Below are 20,997 nucleotides of genomic sequence, written 5' to 3'. Positions count from 1 at the left end.
ATCAACAAAAACTGGTCTCCTAAATAACAGCTTACAAATTCAGACAGTGGAGGATTTAAGGTGACAAATTAGAGAGAAAGAATGTATTGAGCATAGAAAGGAAGGATTTCTTACCCTCGGCCCCCAGCGAGGCCCTCTGGTTACCCAGCAGATCTCAGTGTGACAGACAGTGCAGCGCAGCCAATCACATCCGTCCCTCTTCTGCACAATGATGCCACACTGGGGACAGTGCATGGCCTCCCCCGACTGCACAAGAGTCTGTTTGTGAGAATAGAAAATGAGTGCAAGAAGGAAGAAAGCGAGAATATTAGATGAGAGAGTGCGGTAGGTGCCAGCAGACACCAGTTCACTCTGTAAGCATAAGAAACACAAAGTCATTCGTCTGTGAGTTAACACTGCGTATCAGCGCAGTGACAAATGCACCGTGTCTCTCTCCTCCATAACTATTACATAACATTTAAGTGCAGTTCCAAAAACAGAATATAGCTTCAAAGAGCTCTCTTTCAGTACACACATACAGTACATATATGTGCTTTTTACAGCTAACCTTTAGCAGAAGTGTTGTCCTTCTCGCAGCAGAGTCATTTATAGCGCGGGCTGCTAGATCATCCTGGTATTGCTTACAGTTCATTCCCTCATGAATAGACTGAGAAGAAAAGAAAAAAGTAACAGGGACAAAAATGTGAAAATCTGTGTGTGTCTTTAATCTCAGTAAACATTCTTGTCTTTACATAACAGTTAGCCTGAGGCAACTAGAAACATGTGACTACTTTCAGACATAATGTTTCACTGCTTCTTTCAAAAGGAGTTGCCAGTTAGCTCTGACTGATTAATTAGTGCATGGCACAAATCTTTAGCCAAGTGCAGATGTGTATATTTATATGTATATACACACATGCTTTAAACATCTTTCTCTGTGTGCACCTTGAGCATACCAACATCATTTATGCAAGTATATACTGTGCATATTTTATACCTTGCAAATCAGACAGTTGTGTTTCCTGCAGACAGGGCAGTGGAAGACATTGACAGTATCCTCATAAACACACCAGCCCAGACAATCTGGAGTTGCACAATGATAGCTGCCCTCACACCGAGACTCTGCCACTGAAAGTCCTCTCTGCAGCCAGCGCTCATACTCCTCTGCTGGCACCAGCTGTAACAGAGGAGGGGAAAGAAATTGGGGGCATTTACAATCACTGCAAATGCTCTAGTTATATCTTAACACCGTGTCTCCAAACAAAGATGTCTGCCGGTGTAACTCACGGCTCTGATCTCCCTCTCCTGCAGGGAGCGGGCACAGGAATAAGTGTCATCTCTGTAGGGGCAGGACACCTCTGGCTCCTCACTCATCATGATGACTGAGCGCAAGCACTCTCTAGGTGGGCACGCACACAGAAGCAGAAAATAAAAATCCAAGGTATTCAATTAGACAAAAGTAATAAAGTATTTTCAAAACTATCCCTTTTTTCCCCATCCCTTGACATATTTTTGACAAGGACTTGAGACTAAAAACAAGGGTGTAAGTCATAAAGCATCTGATAATATTACTTAATTAATATAATCATTTGTATCCATCCATTATCTATACACAGCTAATCCTCACGAGGGTCACGGGGGGCTGGAGCCTATCTGAGGTGACTTAGGGTGAAGCCAGTCTATCGCAGGGCTACACAGTGAGACAACCAAGCACACTCACATCCACACCTACAGACAATTTAAAATCACCAATTAACCTCAGCATGTTTTTGGACTGTGGGAGGAAGCCGGAGAACCCGGAGAGTACCCACGCTGCACGGGGAGAACATGCAAACTCCACACAGAAAGATCCCAGGCGTCCAAACTGGGGCCCTTCTAGCCGCGAGGCGATGGTGTTAACAACCGAACCACTGTACAAGTATTTGTATTTGCATGGAAAATGTATGCAAAATGTCAAGTCAGATAAAAGAGAAATAAATATTTGAAATAATATTTTTTTAGCTATAAGGAGGAGTAAAAATCAGAAAATAAAAAGGGAAATCCTACCTGCAGAAACAGTGGAGACACTCCCTCAGCAGGACGCCCTCTCCTGGCTGTAGGTCCACATAGCAGATCCTACAGTCCACAGGCTCAGGGTTCGGTACCAGGTCTTGACCATCCATCATCACCAGCCGGGCAAAATTCTCCCTTCGCTCCTCTTCTCTTGCCTGGGAGAGGGAGTGGTGTTGTTAAGGGGGAGAGGGGTTACAGACATGTTCTATAAACTACTTTATTCCAGGTTTGTCATAGGAAGCACATTAGCCTTTTTTTTTTATCCTCACATAAAGGTACACATACACATGCAGACACATACAGTGTGTAAAAATGTTTTATTTTTAATCCATTTCACAGAGTATGTACAATTACAGTGCAAAATTAACAACTATTACATTCAGTTTTGTGGCAAACTCTGCTCTCATGGAGTTTACTGAAAAGCTACTCGATGTTTAAAGTCTGCAGTGATTGTGATTGTCTGTCTGGATGGCCAGTATGTGGAAAAGTCTTTCATAGCCTTCTAACTCGAGCCTCATCAATACACAGTATACTGCCATGGTCAAAATAACAAAGAAATCCATCTTTGACAAATTTTCAAAACTCAGTATAAGCAGTCGGATTTTTTCACCAGATCAATATTTGCACATTTTCATAAAAAGTGAAATCTATTGTTCTTATGCAGTTTGTCTCCTGTAGGGCTGGGGGATGCACCTGTACCAGGGGTCGGCAACCTTAAACACTCACAGAGCCATTTGGACTCTTTTCCCATGGAAAAGAAAACACCAGGAGCCATAAAACCTTTTTGACATCTACATTTGAAGATAACACTGCATATATAGTTTCTTTTCACCTATATGCTATGTATAAAAAACTAGACTGTGTTGCATTAATGAAATCAATGAACTGCTACAGAGAAAACAAAATTTTATTTCTGCATGCAACAAAAACATTTTGAACTCTGAAAAAAAAAAGATGCTGGGTTGAAGGTTACTTTCAAATAAAATACTCAATGTCTATTTGGGTCCTACTCGTATTTATGAAATAAAAACTTAAATTATCCACCTGCAGCAAAGTAAAAATGACGTCTGGTTGGCCTGCTGACTGCAGCTGTGACTGCTGACTGCTGACCAGACTACTGACTACAGACCGCCTGTGAGCGCTTTGGGATGGGGAGGAGCTCACAGCAGCACCTGCTGCTCGATGAGGACAGTAACTGCAGAACGATCAGAGTCTCCAAAACACCAGAAAGAATCGCTAGATTGGTGCTAGTCACTTTTGACAAAAAAAAAGTTGCCAAGAGGATTTGGAAAGTTGCCAGATTTAGTGAGAAAGTCATCAAGTTGGCGTATTTTGAGTAACAAAACCTTAAACACGTTTTATTTTAATGTTACAAGATCACCATAATCTTCAAATTAAGAATTACATTTTTAAAACTAGTGAACTAAAATAAAATAAATTGAAATTAAATACTCATTTATTTTCCAAAGCCACAAGGAGCTGCAGCAGAGGTATGAAAGAGCCACATGTGGCTGTGGAGCCACGGGTTGCCGACCCCTAACCTATACCACCAACTGTACTGTTTCATGCCAATACTAGGAAGAGTTAAGGCCTAAATAGCCTTCAGAGGTAATAGTTCACCTTAAACTAGCCCATGTAACTGCAATCAACTTCAGGAAAAAAGAAAAGAAAATGATGCTTTCAAAACAGGCATGTAGACTTGCATGTGGACTTTGCTTGTGCATGATCATTTCTGATGCCATTGTCTGGTGTCTGCAATGAAAACAGTGCTTTATGTGCTTTCTACGAATAGAACATAAATAAACATGGCGCGTATGTATGTCCGTGTCAGTGTATGTTCAGTAGTCCTGGTCCAGGTTATACAGGAGTGAGTTTTGAAGCCCAGCACTCCTCAGCACCTCTCTTCTCCCTTTCTCCTTCAAAAAAACAGAGACAAAAGAGAAGAGAGTCAACCTGAGAGAGCCTGAAAGCTTCAAATCAAATGTCAGCTTTTAATTAATTTCATACCTCCATCTCCTTGAAGCCCTGTGTTGCCTTATACCTTCTCTCTTAAAACCAAATATTAGCATTTGATCCAGCTCAGATTCCCTGTTATGTTTTTATGCAGTTAATACTAAATGGGATGCCCTGCTTAGAGTGTGTGAGGCCTGCCAAGATAACATTGTATTCTAAGTATGTGCAGGCAAAACAACTTCAGGCACACAGGTAGCAGTGTTACAAGTTTAGCTACATTTCTCAGTACTGTGGAGGTAACAGCGCTGCTGTCTGTATCAAATACATTTTAAGTAGCAAAGCTATTTTATTCAAGGAGTGTGGTAGCCTCCATGGAAGGTACCTGACAATTTCTGAAGCGAACAAGCACAGTAGAGCTTTAGTGCAATCTAAAATAAAACTAAGCATCAGTACATGATGCCCCAGCAGCATTTATAAATGACCGTGACATAACATACCAATCCTTAGTCCAATGTGCCAACACCAGCTAGCACCTTGTTAAAAGCTTATTTCTAGCTAGCTTCACTGTCTGCAGTCAATAAATGAATACATTTAACTATTAAAATACGTAGCTTCTGATTCAGTGAACTACTTTTGCCATGTTGATGTAGCTTAGCTTTGTTGTATTTCTCTGAGGGTAGCGTCAGTCTACTGAAGCTTCATTTAATGTAGAGTAACTGGTAACGTAGCTCACTACACATTCCAAGCATCTTGTCTAACAGTGCTTGTGGGCGTATTCCTAAATGCATACAGACGTGTGATAATACATGTAAGACTGTGGTTGTTCGGTGTGCTCAGTAACTCAGGTGTGACAGTGTTTTTATATATACCTGCTGGTACTGTCTGACTGCCTCCTTCTCCTGCTGGATTCGTCTGAGCTCCAGTGCATCAGGGCGGTATCCACCTGGGATAACATAGTTCTCGGGACGGTTTGTACTGCAGATCTCACAGCCCGGCCGCGTTGGTTTATTAATGTAGGTGCAAGATGGACACGACCAACCCTAAAACATAGATGAGTAGTTTTATTCTTTACATTCTATTAAACATAGTCATTTTAAGCACGTCTTTAACAGTTTTTTATTAAATATAAGATTAACAGCACTACATGGCTTATGGTACATTTGTATCAAATCATTTTTGAAGTGTGACTAAAAACAAAAACGACTATAATTACAATAAAACCAGAACTGTTCCTGTGTGTTACCTGGGTGGAGCTTGTGTTGGGGCTCAGTGCCTCACTGAGTTGGGGCATCTCTAGGTTGATGAGGTCTCTGATCTCACTGATGGTTTGTCTCTCTGACCCACCTGAGGCATTTAAGGAGAGAAAAAAAAAGATCACTATCAAATCTGCATGCAAATGTGCATGAGGCACAACCTGTTGAGGCAATCACTGCAATCAAACGATTTCTGTAACTGTCAATGAGACTTCTGCACCTCTAATGCAACGCAATATATCTTCTGGTGTTGTTCTGTCTCACCTCAGTTTTGTTTTTTTGTTATTTTTTCTTTGCAAATGACGTTATACAACACAGCTGTTGTTTTGTGCTATGCAGCTGCACTAACTAGGTCAGGCAAATGCTTGCTCATTCATTTCAAAATTTGAAAAAATCTTTTTATATTACAATGGTGTTACCATTTGTTTTGCACCAGCTGTATCACATCCATCTGTTACTGCCTAAAGCACTGAATATGCAGGTGTAGCACGGATTCACATAATTCAGCAATTTAGCTCTGACATAAACTGTGAAAAACCCACATTAATACCCCTCTCACCAGTGCTGCTGCTGGTATGGAGTCTAGGAGGAAGAGTGGTGTAAGCCCTCCAGTCCTGAGTTGAGGGGCCATTAGCGGAGGTAGCAGTGAGAAGAGGGTTTTGAGACAGAGATGGAGGATTACGGAGAAGTGCACTCTCCTGATCCTGCTGGAGGATTTGGAGGGTCAAGCGAGCATGGCGGGCTGATAAGAGGTACAAGAAGGCTGTGTCACCATCCTGACGAATGCCATATGAGGCGAGAGACCGCTGGTCAGTGCACAGGCACTGGCCAATCACCCATCGCTGCACCCGGGGGTGAAATCCATATTCAAGAAACATCTGAAAAGGGATGAACAAGAGAGAATGGGAGTGAAAAACAGAGAAAAAGTCAACAAAAGGTGGAATAATAAAAATACCAGAAGAGGAGAAAAATACATATTTATCAAATTAACCTGCTGTTTCAATGATGCAGTAGTCATGTGGAGGAAAACTTTCACAGTGACACAACAGGACGAGGAAGAATCCTCCACGACAACAGTCAAACTGAAAATGAAACACAAGATATCAGGCAAAATTAGACCTTCACAAATGTTTATATGTTTTAATTCTTAAACATAAATTACTGTCCGTTAATTGTGCTTTGTGTTCAAGTGTTAAAATCATAATTATTAGTCATGTTTCTACCTGATTTCAGTGTCTTCATAGTCTCTGGCAGACGGCTGGATCTTTAAAGCCGCATGTTGACGGGCAAGTGTGGCAGCAAAGACAGATGCAGACTGCAAGTCACCTGCCTCTATGGCTCTGGTCAGCTCTATGCAGGTTTCCTCTACAGATTAAAATGACACACAGTAAACACACAGTGTGCAGACGGCCAATCAGTGAATGACTAAATGAATGAAAAAAATAAGATGCAGTTGGACATTACTTTCAAAGAACATGACCACTAAAATATTGATCAGATGTATTTTTTAATGGCACAGGGACGTCTACTTCCCACACACCTGTTCGTTGCAAAGCCAAGGTGTTCTGGCGATGGAGAACATCGGGAGGGTTCTGTGGACCATTATCCTGAGGGGCGACTGCCAATATGGAAGGTAGAAAGCCAGAGAAAAAAACAATTTAAGTAAAAAATAGATTTAAAAAAAAGGCAAGAAAGAGGCAAACAAAACACAGTCAAGACACACACGTAAAACACATTTTTCAAGAGACCCATTTACTGACTAGGCTCCAGAGAGGAGAGGATTTCTTTAGTAAAAAGTATGACAACTGTACTCATTGTTTGCTGCGAATGTGAAATTGTCCAGAGAAGCAAAGACTATTTCAAGACAGACACCAAAATACTAGAATACAATTGAACTCTCTTGCACTGGTGAAACGTCTGAGAGTCAGTCTCAAATTAAATCAAACAATGTGAACAGCCATTACCACTCTGGAAGCTTTTTGTTTTACTTATTTATTTGTTTTGCGTGTGCATGTCGTGTACAATTTGGATGAAGCAACACTTAAAAGAAAAAAAAAAGGAAGTCTCTGTGAAGCAGCACTTTTTATTGCATTAAATGGTTCAGGAAACACTGTTATACATAGTGGAGTATGATAAATTGTGTTATCACAGACTGTCTTTTTTTAGACCTCGGTTATAATTACCTCAGTGATTAGATAAGCTCATGCTTGCAGTAATGCCACAGCAACGACTCAAAATATTATTGCATTTAAGCAGCAAAACAGGAAAGCTTACAGTAATGACCACATCAACAGAAAGGGGAAAACAGTGATTCTCCAGGGGAAATTATTTTTAACTTTTGCTGAAAATAAAAATGTCGTGACAGCTCTGATGGTACCGATTCATCCTGAGCATTACGGCTTTGTTTGCCATGATTTCACCGTACAAACGATGACTCTGCTGTATGTGAAATTACATCAGAAGATACAAACAATTAATGAAGTGACTATTGGGCGACCCAATAGCTTAGAGGTTAAAGTGCACACACGGGCACCAACGCAGTCATTATGACAAGTCTTTCATCATATGGTTCTTTCTAGCAAAGACAAAATGCCCCCAGCAAAAAATTATATTAAAAAAGGAGAGAAAATGAGTGACCATTGTTTTGCCACACTTGCAAACTGCCCACAGTCCTTCTCTTAGTTAAGAAACAGCTTGAGTACTGCTGCTGTGTGATGCTACAGCTGTTAAATAACTTCAAAGAAAAGAATTTGACTTTCTGCATTAGTTTGTTCAATATAAGACGCTGTCTGAAAGCATATTTCAACAGTTATTATGTGAGTTGGTAATGCTGCGATACTTGGGTGCCAGGAGGCAGAACTGAACCCCACGGGACTCCAGCCCAATTTAACCCCCATCTGTACCAAAAACATTACAATGTTGCTTTTGTAAGTCCAGTTCACAGAAGATGCAGCGCAGAGTACAGAGTTAAGTTAAACCAGAACTACAGGGAGAGTAACTGTTAAGCTCTGACACTTTCTCTTCACTTGGAAAGTGAGATCAGTCGACAAAAAGGCTCCTGTATCTGCTGCCTCAGGGCTAATTTGTATGTCACACCATCACTTCCACATTCGTTATGTAAGACTGTATGCGTAAGAGTCACACAAAAACACTGCACTTCTCAGAAAATATGTTCAGCATGGTTTGATTTAGGCTGAACAATTTGAGTAATATATCTAATTGCAATTTGTCTAACTTGCAGTACCATTTCTTACAAAAACTAAGATGTGATGTAAAAAAAAAAAATATACTGTGTGCAAAAATGTCAATGAAAACATAATTTATTAAAATACATTGTGGTAATGTACAGTGTTCAACAATGTGATGGGTTTGCTCTGAAGAAAACATGTGAAAAGATCTGAAATGTAAAATTGTACAGTGTAAGAAATTGTGTAACACTTAAGTGGTGAGCTATTTAATGACAGTGCTCGCCTCTGTGCTTGCAAACATTCCACTAAAACAAGATCCTCTCAAGATGATTTTGGTTTGTTTAATTGTGTAAAATTTATGGTGGCCATTTTGCCAACATTCATTTGCACTTTTAGAGACACCATGTGACATTCTAAATGTGCCTCTGATGAAGCTGTCCAGCAACAAGAGCTCCACAACGGAGTTGAGAACTTTACGTTTACAATGTCATAATGATGTCTTGTGGTGGAACCTCTGAGGGGACAAATACCAGACACCGAGACAAGACTCAGCTATTGACCCACACTAGATTCTCCAGACCAGCGCGACACTCAACACTTTGAGAAGACTTCTTCTTGGCAATCAGCTACTGCAGAAAAGTAAGAACCTCTGCACAGGTTTAGGCTAGCATAGTACACGTCAGTATCAGTAACAGTCATAACCATCAACTTTTTTTTTTTTTCCTGTAGAATCTTTCCTTGCTGATACAATGGCACAAAGAGGCTACCCAAGGCCCAGGTGATGGTATGGGGGCACTCCTTACCGTGGAGGAAACAACCCTCGGTGGAAATGCCCCTCTGAAACCGAACAGGCCATGTGTACCGATCAGCACATAAACTTCCAACTCAAGGACAAGACTGAAGTCTTGGAGCAGCAGTTGAAAGCGCTCCAAGACGAAAAGGCAGAGCTGGTTGAAAAGGTCAACAGTGGAGTTGTGAATATCAGCTGTCTAGAGACTTGTTCGCAGTCTTGCGAGGAGAAGGCAGAAGAGGAGCATAAGGAACTGTTGGCCCTCAGTGAGGCCATTCGACAGATGGAGGAAAAAAATGTGTGAAAAAACAGAGCTCCAGGAGAAAAACAACCTCCTGGAAGCCAACAACACGGACCTCCAAGGGCAAAAGGTGGAACTGGAGGTAAAAAATCATGTGATGGAGGAGGAGAAGAAAGTCCTGGAGCTGGACAACCAGGAGCTCCAAGATCTCCTGGTGAGGAAGGAAAGACGGAAGAGAAGAAGAGAAAGAAAAGGGGCTGGTTCTTCTGAACAAGTCTCTTGTTCAGGGCTGTGCCTCCCCTTCTTCCCCACTTTCCTTCTGCCTCCCCCATCTCCCCTTCCCCCTCCTCTTGTCCTCACCTTGTCATCCTCCACCATCACCGTTCCGCCATCTCCTCCACCCTCGACCAGCCCTTCAGGCATCCTCTTCTCCTTCCTTCGCCCTCTCTCCCCTCTCCCCCATCCTTAACCCTCTTTCACCCCTCTCTGCCATATCTTCCATCTTCTCTCTCTCCCCTACCCCTCATACCTCCCTCTTTCACCCTTCTCTCTCTCCCTCTTTCTTCCCCCAAGGGGCAGCACGGTGGTTCAGTGATTAGCACTGCAGCCTCACAGAAACCCTTCCACCTGTTTCTGTGGTGAGTTTTTGTGTTCTCCCCGTGCTTGTGTGGGTTTTCTCTGGGATCTCCGGTTTCCTCCCACATTCCAAAAACACAACCCTTAGGCTAATTGGATATTCTAAACTGTCCCCCCAAATAATTCCAATTTAAATAAATTCCATCAAATAAAACCAAAGAAAACCTATTTCTGCATGTGTACGGTTCTACTGAATTCATTATAACTGCAGCGCATTCTGGCTGCTGGTTCTTGCTGTTGTACAAACACTTGTGGTTTTAATTTTGACATGAATAAAGGTTTCTAAAGCCTATTATAGATAGAGAAGTGATGTACTGATCATTTGCAGGAAAATAAATTCTTTCAGCAGCTACAATCACAGGTAGGATCCTACATCTTACACTAAACATAAAACTTTTGGATCACAGAAGTACTAAAACTTCAGGTCAAGTATTGTTTATTATTCACAGCGCAATATATAAAAGATGTAATGGACAGTTACTTTATGAGATAACATCTAAAGCAGGACTACTACATAAGGAAAACGGCAGGAATTCAATGAAAACACTAACATGACAGTTTGAGTTTTTTTAAATGTTTTTTTTCCCTCTTAATTAAGAGAGTAATAATGTGGTATGGATTGACAGGAAGTGTTTAAAAAAACAAAACAAAACAAGGAATGGGCATGTAGCAAAGGTCCAGACGGCTGGGAGTCGAAAGGGGAACACAAAAGGGAATTTTAGCTCATGTGGGGCTCCACCTTTACTACTCTGTCCATAGGTTGCCCAGACATAACAGTTTAAACCCTAGGTGAGACGTATAACATAAATTCTAAATTGCAACCATTGCTATTTCCTAATTGCATTGTGTCCAATCATGGTTTTGATTTTACAATTTGATTACTCGTTCACCTCTAGTTCTAGTTTGACTCAATTGAGCAACTTGACTAGAAAAGGCAGATCTTCATTCATGTCCCGTGTCTTTTCTGCAACCCCCAAAAATACACTCAAGAAGAAAAACAAGGAGTCATGAGCCCAAACAGATCTCAGCGTTATTGAGTCAGCCAGAGATTTCACTCTCAATCCATCGAAGAAATGCAGCAAGTTTCCCAAATTGCTTGAAACCACCAACCTTGTACATATCTTGAAAAAACCATGTGCAAGTGTATCTAGGAGAATGTTAGGATATGGATTTGATTTAAGTTAGTTCTATTTACTGCACTTTGTATGAAGTTGAATGATAAATAAAACCATAAAAAATATAAAAATCATTCTCACTTAACTCTGAGGGCCTTTTGCACAGTATTGTATACCTTCATAAGTATTGGCCCAAAACTATCATAAAGAATTTTTTTTTTTCTCCATTCTACAATGCTATCAGTATTGGCCTTGTTTTATGTAGGCAATTATTCACACACAGTACATGTGGAAGGGTAAACAAGGGCGTCCTGTGTAAGCAAGCACAAACCAGATCATTGACTTTTCCTCTGAAGCCAAAATATGACGCTTAGTTACAGCGGTTGATATTGATGGTAGTGATGTTAACAACCAGTAAACAGGGCAGTGAAAGACTCTTTTGCTCAAACAAACAACAAAATAGTTTAATTCACTACAGGACGAATGAATTCCACCGCTTCAGAGTACACAACAGAACTGGCCTACAACATTTTGTTTGAAAATGTTCTGATGAAACAAAAACAAAACAAAACACACAAAAACAAACAGGGAGCTTCTTGTAAAGATGGTTGACTGACCTCTGTGTGCTTCTCTCAGTGATGACATGACCACAGTAGCCCACTCCTGGGCCTCCTGCTCACAGCGGAAGTTGAAGCTGATCCGGTCATGTGGAGGCGCCACCAAACTCAGCTCGTGGCACTTTGCTGACTTCACCTCATAGTTTACGTTCCTCAAATCGAACTCGGTGATGGTCTGGAAAAACGACAAAGGAGAGGGAGATGTTTTGAGGCAGAAATGGGGAGGATGAATAAATCATAAGCTACCATTTTCATGACTGCATGCAGGCACGAGGTTTGGTGGAAGTACATTTTTAATACTCCATTACACTGTGAAACCCTTATACAGATCCTTATATAGTTACAACATGTCACTAAAAAATATCTCAAACAATAAAGCAAACATGCTTCACAAAATTTCTTATATTTTCCATCCCATTTACTCTCTTTACAGCCTCCGATAGAACAGCTTTAGCAAAAACAAAACTTCATGATTGTAGGATTTGAAGCAGGACTGACATATTAGAAAGAATCAAAACTACAGCAACTGTATGTTACTTTTCTATGTAACTATCAGATTTAGCCAATATTCAATGACTAGTTGATTTGAGTGTTGCAGTACATTGCATCACACTTTCTTTGTACAAAAGTGAGGTCAGGGTTCAGCTACACAGCAGCACTCTGCAACTGAACAAGGGGATTCATCAGCAGGACGACTGCTTGTAAACACAGCAGGCTGACTTCCAACATGGGGGTCAGGAGCCCTTTAAAGGTCAAAAGCTATAACTCTGGGGCCCTAATGGGATAATAAAGAAGAAAAAAACAACCTTTTGACACTGGATTATATTATTTTGTAGATAAATTGCAGCACTATTGCATAATATGATAAAAATGCTTGACTACTTTTGGGAAATACCTGACATTTCAGCCTCCTCAGGCCTGTAAAAATCACTCAAACATTAAGTCATAGATTGTGCCTTGTTAAACAGTAGTTTAAGCATTGCATACTATTTTAATATGTCATCTTGCACAATGCATACATTTAGTCAAACTATGACACAGAAAACCTAAAGGTACTCAAAGGGTGAAAACCAGTGGGGTCAGTAGGGGCTTTCCTGGTCTATCTGGTCTTGGTCTAAAGCCAGAAAATCTGCTTTGCTTTACTTCACGTGGCTCCAGTTACAACTAAGTTTGATATTGTGGGCTACCAGAAATCTTCGTGTGAAGTCATATCTTGAAATAAAACAGTCCTTCCTTGGAACACATCGACTCTGAACACTCCAGTCAAAACACACACCACAACAACACCACCAGCCGTGAACTCACCACACTCCGGCCAGTCCCGCTGCTGTCTTGGAGCGACAGCCGGAATTCCCCGGATTTCCCCGGGTCCATGCTGAGCTGCAGGCGGAGTGACTCATCACCTGCTCCCGGAAGACACAGCGGCCGAATACCAGAATGGCACACCGACACCCGAACCGACATGAGGACGGTTTGGCAGCCAAGTTGTGACTGCGAGGCCCCATAGTGGTCGGGCAGGGCGGCGGGCTGCTCCGGTGTGTAGCCGGGGCTGTGAGTCCAACCGCCCGAACTCAGCGACATCCTGCCGACACACTCATGTAGAAAACAAACATACGAGGGGTCCGGTGGGTTGTTTACCTCTTGTCCCGACTTGTTAGCCGCCTTTAAAAACCTTTCCTTTCACATTTCTTACGCTGTGTGGCGTCGCTGGGTGTTTAACAGCCTCCGTGTCAACACAAATCAAGTGCGTAGAGTCTGACAACTGTTTACAGCTACTTCCAAAAAGTCGAGCCCAAACTGGAGGTTTCACTTCTCTGTTCTTCTTGTTGGCTAAAGCTCCGTTTAAAGCAGATTCCGCGTTTGTTTTCAGCCTCGAAACAATAACCGTGTCCCGGTGGATATCCTCACACGGTACAGTCCAAACACAAAGGTTGTTGTAGTAGTTTCTTTCTGGTACCGTTCAGTATGTTTGTACGTTTGCTTTCACTTCGTATTGCGCATGCGCTGCTACTGAGGTGACGTATGCCGTTGTAATATTTATGAACGCTTTTATTAGAAACATGACAGATGAGCGTGTGGTGCTTCTCTCTCTCTCTGGAGACTATTCTGTTAGTTTTATCTTCATATGTGCAGCTCTTTCGATGCAGTGCTGTAAAACCTTGCAGTAGTGCACCCAAAGTGTGTGTATATACACATTTGACCACAATGAGGCAGCAAAGCATCTATTAAAAGGAGATGCCACCTCTTTTCCTAATAACTAATAATCTGACGATCTGTAGCATTTCTTTAGAAGTAGATAGACCTAGCAGTATAAACTATTTTGGATCTGTATATAGTGTAACTTCATATATATAGAAGGAGAGAGAGGGCAGTTATTTAGGCTTTTAGACCAGGCTCCTATCTAAACGAATGGGAAGTGCAATGACTGCAATTTCAACAGGCATTACAAAAAAAAACTGTATGTAGATAGAATCACTAGTCAAATCTGATTAAAAACTACTCAAAAAGTTGAGCAACATTGCCCCAAACTATGTGTAAAAAGTTATTGAGACTTGAACTGCACATGTGAAATCAACGTCTTCTTGTTTACATTATGTAAATATATGAGATTGGCTCATTTCCACTTATTTTGAACCCAGAATGTCTAACTTTTTTCCTATTATTATTTTCGGATTACTTTATATCTCAAAAACGTGAGTTCTAATACCTTGAGGCATTGTGACTTTAAGTGATTAGTTGAAGGAATGAACAGATAAAAGTTCTTTCAACTCACTAAATTTAACTTATAACAAAGAAAATGAGCATATGTGCTTCTCAGGATGCATTGTTTGAGAATTAAAACTCTTCAAAGATTGTTGCTTTTTGCTGTTTAAGAAAACACAAATGCTGTCTTTGGTAAATGAAGTTCTAATTGTTTCTTTTCATAATAATCAAAACAATGTAAACCACGATAAAGATTAGCACTAAATGTAGAACCTACATCCATAAATGTATACACAGAAAATGTACAAGTAAAGTAAGAACTAATTACAGTGCAGTTCTTGAGTCAGTCAACAACACTAATGGCTGGATGTTTCATGGTACCTCTGTTACCAGGCAGACGATTTGCTAATTGGAGGGAGGGGTGGGACACACAACCACAATCGATGACGCTACAGAATTTCCCCATAGATTTTTATCCAGCATTCTTTAAGTGGCCGGTGACATGAGATATAAGTTTGACAGGACATTCATCATTTTCCAAAAACATGTCATTTGTTTTATGTGCTCGGTCATGTTTTTGTAATTTTTCAAAAATGCAACGGTACATTGTTTCACCTGTGTTTGTTGGAAAAGCAAGAGTATCACTAAAAAACACTGAAGATGAATCTGTACTCATACAAGTGCATTATGACAGAGTGACAGTGACCCATTATGTACAATATCAGGACCCTGAAACAAAATGAGCTAAACTGAGTGTAATTGACATCAGTTGTATTGTTTACATCTGTGCTTCTCCCTGTGACTTCAGTTAAAAATAAAACTCTTGAAACACAGCTGTCTTTTGTGTGGGATAACGGTGCATGTCACATCAGTAGCCCTTCCTGTGATCACATGACTACAGCTTTCTTCTTCTTTCAAAGACAGACACTTCAATAACTAACAGCAATCTTGCAAACCACACGACCCAGGTGGGACTTGAACCCACAATCCCCAGCTCCGGAGGCTGATGCCTTATCCATTAGGCCACTGGGCCACTACAAACAGACAAATTGATCTATTTGATTTCATCTATTTGTTGGATGGTGTTTCAAAAAGAAGAAGAAAAAAAAGTCAATCATTTAGACATATAACAAAAACCTGCTTTTAAAACCTTACTGTCCTCATAAGCATCTGAGGAGTACAAAGCATTTTCTATCCTTGTAATTGTGTGTATTGTGTGTTTGTGAAAGAAAGTTTGAGAAACTTGGAAAGCCGGGATCCAATCTGACCTTTGTTCTGAGTGAAAGCTAAACAGGAAATGTCTTCATTGAAATTTCCCCACTGACCACCGAATTCCCAATTGAGGCTTTTTTAAGAAAGAGGGTAAACCAAACATGGTCAATGAATGCCTCAGCCCACGCACTCTGAAGGTCACGAATCGTGAGGCAATTAACAAAATATACTATAGCACGAAAGGGGAATGATTTAGACCGCAAAGCTCAGCTGGGTCACGTTGTTAATCATTGTGCAAACAAGGTTTTCCCAATCAATAGCACATTCCTCAGAGCCCTTGTGTCCCACAACAACAAAGAGATGTTTTAACCCAGACACAAAGACCACATCTCTGTTATTTTTAGGAATGAAATGCCTTTGCTTGTTTACTATTTATAGATGCTTAAAATATATTTATTGCTTGTGCTGTCAAGACAATACAAACAGTTCACTCAGTGACTTGATCATCTTCATCCTGAACCATTTCTGCAGGTCATACCTCTGCTCTCTCTCCACTGTCACTGTCTAATATAGGCAAAAAAGCCAAAAAGAAGCTTAAATATGTGTTTTAAAGTATCTGTGATAAAATCTATTGGCAGAAAATGTACAATGGAGAATATCTGGGTTCGAGGGAACAAGAGCTGGCATAGCAGCAAGAGTGAAACCAGAGTATATCGCAGGTCAGTAACAGAGCACATTGTTCTGCCCTTTTTTGATTTATTTGTCTCTAACTCCAATAATGAGTAATGTCGGCATGGACATATCACATAAATTATCCTGAATGCATGTGCTGTACACATGCAAAACAAACACACACACACACACACACATACACATCTGTGACCGAACATTAAGAATCAACTCATCTCAAACTTTGTTTTCAAACAAGGGCTCTCTGCCATAAATCAAAATTAGCTTTATTACTTACGCATGTTGTCCTTGCTGTGGCGTGATTACACATCCTCAGGTCCTCTCATTATTGCAGCTGTAGTGTGCATCATACAAGCTGATCCCAGTCTGTGACAAAATTATCTGTGGAGGAAGAGCAAAGTGCCGCCCAAAGGTGGAAGTGTGTACATGCAAATAAACACACACAAACATCCATTTGCATCACATGCTACATTGGACAATGACATCCAGTGATATTTTGTGTAATTCTTAACAGAGGTATTATTCATGGGAGAGACATATTTCAACTGAAACATAAACTGGTAATACTGTAAGGAAACTGTCATCAGAAGTTAGTGCTAAATTCAGTGATTTTACATCATGTGTGTTAACATTTCTCAACATACACTACAGGTAGACACATTTATCCACTATGTTACTTTGAAGAGTCACATGCACTCAGGACTGCAACTATTTATAAAATATTATAAATGTCAGAAAATAGTGAAAATTCATGTCACAATTTGCCAGAACCCAAGTATAAGTTTTCAATGTGATTGCTTTTTCTGACCGAAATACAGATTAAACAAAGAAACTAAATGTTCACGTTTGAGAAGTTGAAAATCAATCACCAAAATTTTTGCAGATTTATTTTCTGTTAATTAAGTGATTAATCATTTCGGCTCCACATCTATGGTAGAATGTATTTACTTGGATTTTGTAAAAGTTGTTGTCATGGGGTCCTCCGTTTCTAGATGAGCATAAGTTAGAAAAAAACACTCAGATGTCATCAACAAAAAGAATAGATTCATATCTAACCCTCCCAGCTGTATGTTTAAGTTAAGCTGGTAGAATTCAGACTGCTTAACAATTTCTTGACCTTTACAGACATTGATTTAGGCCCCAGGGCAACACACCACCTGAAGACATCTGACAGAGTGAATCACCTCTCACTTGTGATTCATCCTTGTCATTTCTCAGCATGGTGACACTCTGGTGGCATGCACAAGCAGTATATTTTACCCTCCGTCCTGAATCTGGTGTCATTGATGTTGATACAGCGGCACTGACACTTTGCAGCTACAACATTAAAGTTCTTGTTTCAGTATTAGATTGTCTTTCATTCCTACAAATGTCATGAAATGTGAGCAGCACAGGGAATTCCATTTGCAGCCGTGTGATCGCTGCACATTCATGCTCTTGGTATTTTCAGAGCTGATTATCTTTAGGAGAGTTCAAGAAGCTTGTAGTTTCTGGTGACGTGAGCGCTTGTCTAGAAATACACTGAGGTTTTCTTTTTTTTTGTGTGCAATAGCTGATTAGGTGCTGCCTTATCCCTTGTAATCAAGCTGATTGATGAAAGGCTCATCAAAAAACGCCCACCACAGTTCTGGGTTACTGTCTGATGGTCCTACTTGAGCTGGTGGGTCTCCCCATGTTCACTAATTTAAAGTTGTCTGCATGTCATTGACTTCCTGATGGACTGCTCTGCTGCGTGACAGACATCAGGAAAACTCCAAAAGCCGAATCCTCCATTCTCAAAGGGATGCAAAGGCGGGGAGAGAGTTTAAAGAGTGGGAGGAGGGGGGGGTGATGCATCCTTGTGGTCTAGAATCGCTGTGTGTGACTGACGTTCTTGATTCATCATTCAGCAAGCTCAGGAGCAGCATGGATATATAAGCAGGGGCACACCTGCTCCACAATAACGACTTCGGACCTCCACTAACTGACCTCAGCCTGCTACCAAAGTTCAGGGTGAGTATTTGGGGTTTACGTTGTGTGTATTTTATTCATGCACTGCCTGGCAAAGTCATTGTAAAAAAAAAAAAAGAAGCAAGTTAGTGCAAGTTTTGTGTTGAGGACATTCTCTTGTGATGTGTCGATAAAGATGTGTTACTTATAATACTTACAACCTGTGACTGAGTATAATATAATATCAATATAATATCCTGTGACATGGCAACATAACAAATTGTTTCTAGCAGTCACCATAGTGGATTTTTAAAGTCTAGTAAACTGATATCTACTTTATAATATTTTTTTCAGCTCATAAATAATGTTCCACTAATGCTCCTAGTACAATTTTCCTATGGAGGAAAAAAAAAAGTGCAGCATTTTATTTTTCATGATCACTCCTGGTTGAAAAGTACTTTTAATCAGGATGTTTTTTTCCAGGCTTTTCTTCAGGATTAGCGTGTGCGTGTTTTTTTTTTTTATTTTAATAAGTGATAAATGACTCACCAGCGTTCCCTCCGTCCCCTGCAGTGCCTTCAGACACTCCACAGCATGCTGCCTGGGAGAGCGGCTCATGTCCGGCACTGCGTCCTGACGAGCCGCTGGCTGCCCGCAGCTCTGGCGCTGCTGCTGCTGCTCTCCTCCAGCTTCAGCCGCGCTCACAGCACCACGGTGGAGCACGACTTCCACATCGTCCACAATGTCGACAACAGAAGTAAGGACCGATTTTTCTTTCCGCTATTTTCTTTTGTATCACTTGCACAACTTTATATAAGTGGTGAAAAAGAAAGAAAGAAAGAAAGAAAGAACAGCAAACAGGGGGGGACAGATGGGCTATAAATTGTATTTATAATTTAATAGCTCAACTCAGAACAAAAGCAAAATCCTCTATTTTTTGTATTATATCACCCATAAAGATTTAAGATCTCTCTGTGGCTGTCATTGGTGAGTTTATAGTGACCTTGTTCTATTAATATTCTCATATTAGATCCATTGTCATTCATTAGGTGAAACTATATAAAATGACTTAAAAAGATATATTGTCTGCAGTTTAAAACAGCTACCTCTGAATCTGAAGATGATGTTTTAGTATTATGAGGATAGATATCCAATAAGATTTTAATCTGAGTGGGGAAGTATCTTCATCCAATAATCAAATGAAGAGTTCATTTGGAAAAACAGATAACTCCATTTTTGTAGATTTTCAGAAACTTGTTTTTTTGTTGTTTGCTTGAGATAATATCAGTCAAACTGAAGTTGAGTGGATTGGACTCATTAGAAATGACATGACAAAAACATAGATAACTTAAGTTTGATTGATATTGTCTCAGGTAGACGATGGAAAAGTGGGTTTTCTGAAAGTTTGTGAAAATGGATGTTTTTGCAAATGAGCTCTTCAAATGCACATTGTGGTTGCATCTAAATGTATATAGTGTTTTAGGTTTTTAACAATGTGTTTTTACAGGCTGTTTTTTAAAAATTCTAATTTTAATTATTTACAATAAATTAAAGTAACTTTACTAAATGAGTACATGTAATCTAAATGCTCTCTGTTATTGTACTATATGTTGAAGTATAGTGTGTGACCATAATATGCAACATTAAATGTCATTTGCAATGTGTGAGTATCACTGTCAACTATCATCAATTCACTAAAGACTGTGTGAAAGACCAAGAAATCATGTCTTGGTAGTTTTTTTAAATGTGTAAAACCAGCTTAGAATATCAGCTTAGAAGTCTGAAATGATGAAACCTGAGAGTGAAAACTTGAGGGGCTACACTTGTTATTAAACTGGCTTTCGACTTTTTCATTTAAGAGCTAAAAATATACCCACTAAAGGAAAATCATCATAGAATCATTCTGCTTTCTGTATGTGATGTTGGTCATTTGATCATTCTGTTCATGCTATTTCCAGCTTGGAGAGAACTTTTCACCACTTTCCTAAATGTAAATTCAAACATTGCATACATGCTTTACTCCATCTGAAGCATTTGACTCTAACTGTGTGTTATCCAGGTCCAGAGATAGACCCGTTCTGGTACGTGGGACGTGGGGTGAGACCCATCGGACGCTTCGGGAAGAGGCACAGCAGCGTGGAAGCTCTGGGCAGCGGGGGGATGCAGCCCGTCGTCAGGACGCTGGAGCTGCTGCTCAACAGCCTCAGAAATAAGGAGAACCTCGGAAAAGTGCTCGATGAGGAGGGCAGGGATTGGTTACCGTGACGACGTGTTCTCCCCCTCCCCTCCCCTCCCCTCCATCCAACAAACTCTGAGTGTCTTCGTTTTTTTTTAACTTGAGGTTTTGCTCTAGCTCTTAACTCTTGTATTTCTCTATGGTGTCTGTAATGAGATTCATCAGGTCCTTGATGAAATCATTCTCCAAAAGAATCTGTACATAACAAAAAATGCATTCTATATTGATTAATAAATCCAAATGGTGTGATTATATGAGTTGATGAATTTGCTTCCTGTATTTGCAGGTGCACAAGAAGGGTGATGCAATTAACCATTATATTTAAAAAGTGAAATATTGCTATTGTGTTAATAATGCGATACTAGTGATCCGGTAACTTCAACATAGGAACCACATTCAGTAC

General features: G+C 40.3%; 3 protein-coding genes and 1 non-coding gene across 4 annotated transcripts; 1 reads left to right on the top strand and 3 right to left on the bottom strand.

Annotated features, from left to right (window-relative positions):
• Nucleotides 1-13: 13 nt before the first annotated feature.
• On the bottom strand, nucleotides 14-1,592 carry LOC103367503 (ranBP-type and C3HC4-type zinc finger-containing protein 1-like). The gene is made up of 4 exons (XM_008295537.1): nucleotides 1,267-1,592; nucleotides 977-1,156; nucleotides 548-646; nucleotides 14-258 (listed from the first exon to the last, which is right to left on the bottom strand). Exons 1-4 carry the CDS (start codon nucleotides 1,354-1,356, stop codon nucleotides 40-42), a joined length of 588 nt encoding a protein of 195 aa, XP_008293759.1. The 5' UTR covers nucleotides 1,357-1,592; the 3' UTR covers nucleotides 14-39.
• Nucleotides 1,593-3,471: 1,879 nt separating this feature from the next.
• LOC103367505 (ranBP-type and C3HC4-type zinc finger-containing protein 1-like) lies at nucleotides 3,472-13,810 on the bottom strand. The gene is made up of 9 exons (XM_008295538.1): nucleotides 13,130-13,810; nucleotides 11,825-11,999; nucleotides 6,778-6,855; nucleotides 6,461-6,602; nucleotides 6,229-6,319; nucleotides 5,797-6,115; nucleotides 5,228-5,328; nucleotides 4,854-5,024; nucleotides 3,472-3,947 (listed from the first exon to the last, which is right to left on the bottom strand). Exons 1-9 carry the CDS (start codon nucleotides 13,403-13,405, stop codon nucleotides 3,870-3,872), a joined length of 1,431 nt encoding a protein of 476 aa, XP_008293760.1. The 5' UTR covers nucleotides 13,406-13,810; the 3' UTR covers nucleotides 3,472-3,869.
• Nucleotides 13,811-15,487: 1,677 nt separating this feature from the next.
• On the bottom strand, nucleotides 15,488-15,560 carry trnar-ccg (transfer RNA arginine (anticodon CCG)). Its single transcript has one exon. It is a non-coding gene; the product is annotated as a tRNA-Arg (tRNA).
• A 2,750-nt stretch (nucleotides 15,561-18,310) lies between these two features.
• On the top strand, nucleotides 18,311-20,851 carry prlh2 (prolactin releasing hormone 2). The gene is made up of 3 exons (XM_008295536.1): nucleotides 18,311-18,421; nucleotides 18,932-19,115; nucleotides 20,418-20,851. Exons 2-3 carry the CDS (start codon nucleotides 18,953-18,955, stop codon nucleotides 20,621-20,623), a joined length of 369 nt encoding a protein of 122 aa, XP_008293758.1. The 5' UTR covers nucleotides 18,311-18,421; nucleotides 18,932-18,952; the 3' UTR covers nucleotides 20,624-20,851.
• Nucleotides 20,852-20,997: the final 146 nt, after the last annotated feature.

This window comes from Stegastes partitus, unplaced genomic scaffold (assembly GCF_000690725.1).
Source record: "Stegastes partitus isolate 25-593 unplaced genomic scaffold, Stegastes_partitus-1.0.2 Scaffold1056, whole genome shotgun sequence".
NCBI lineage: Eukaryota > Metazoa > Chordata > Actinopteri > Pomacentridae > Stegastes > Stegastes partitus.
This window is presented reverse-complemented; position numbering and strand designations above follow the sequence as displayed.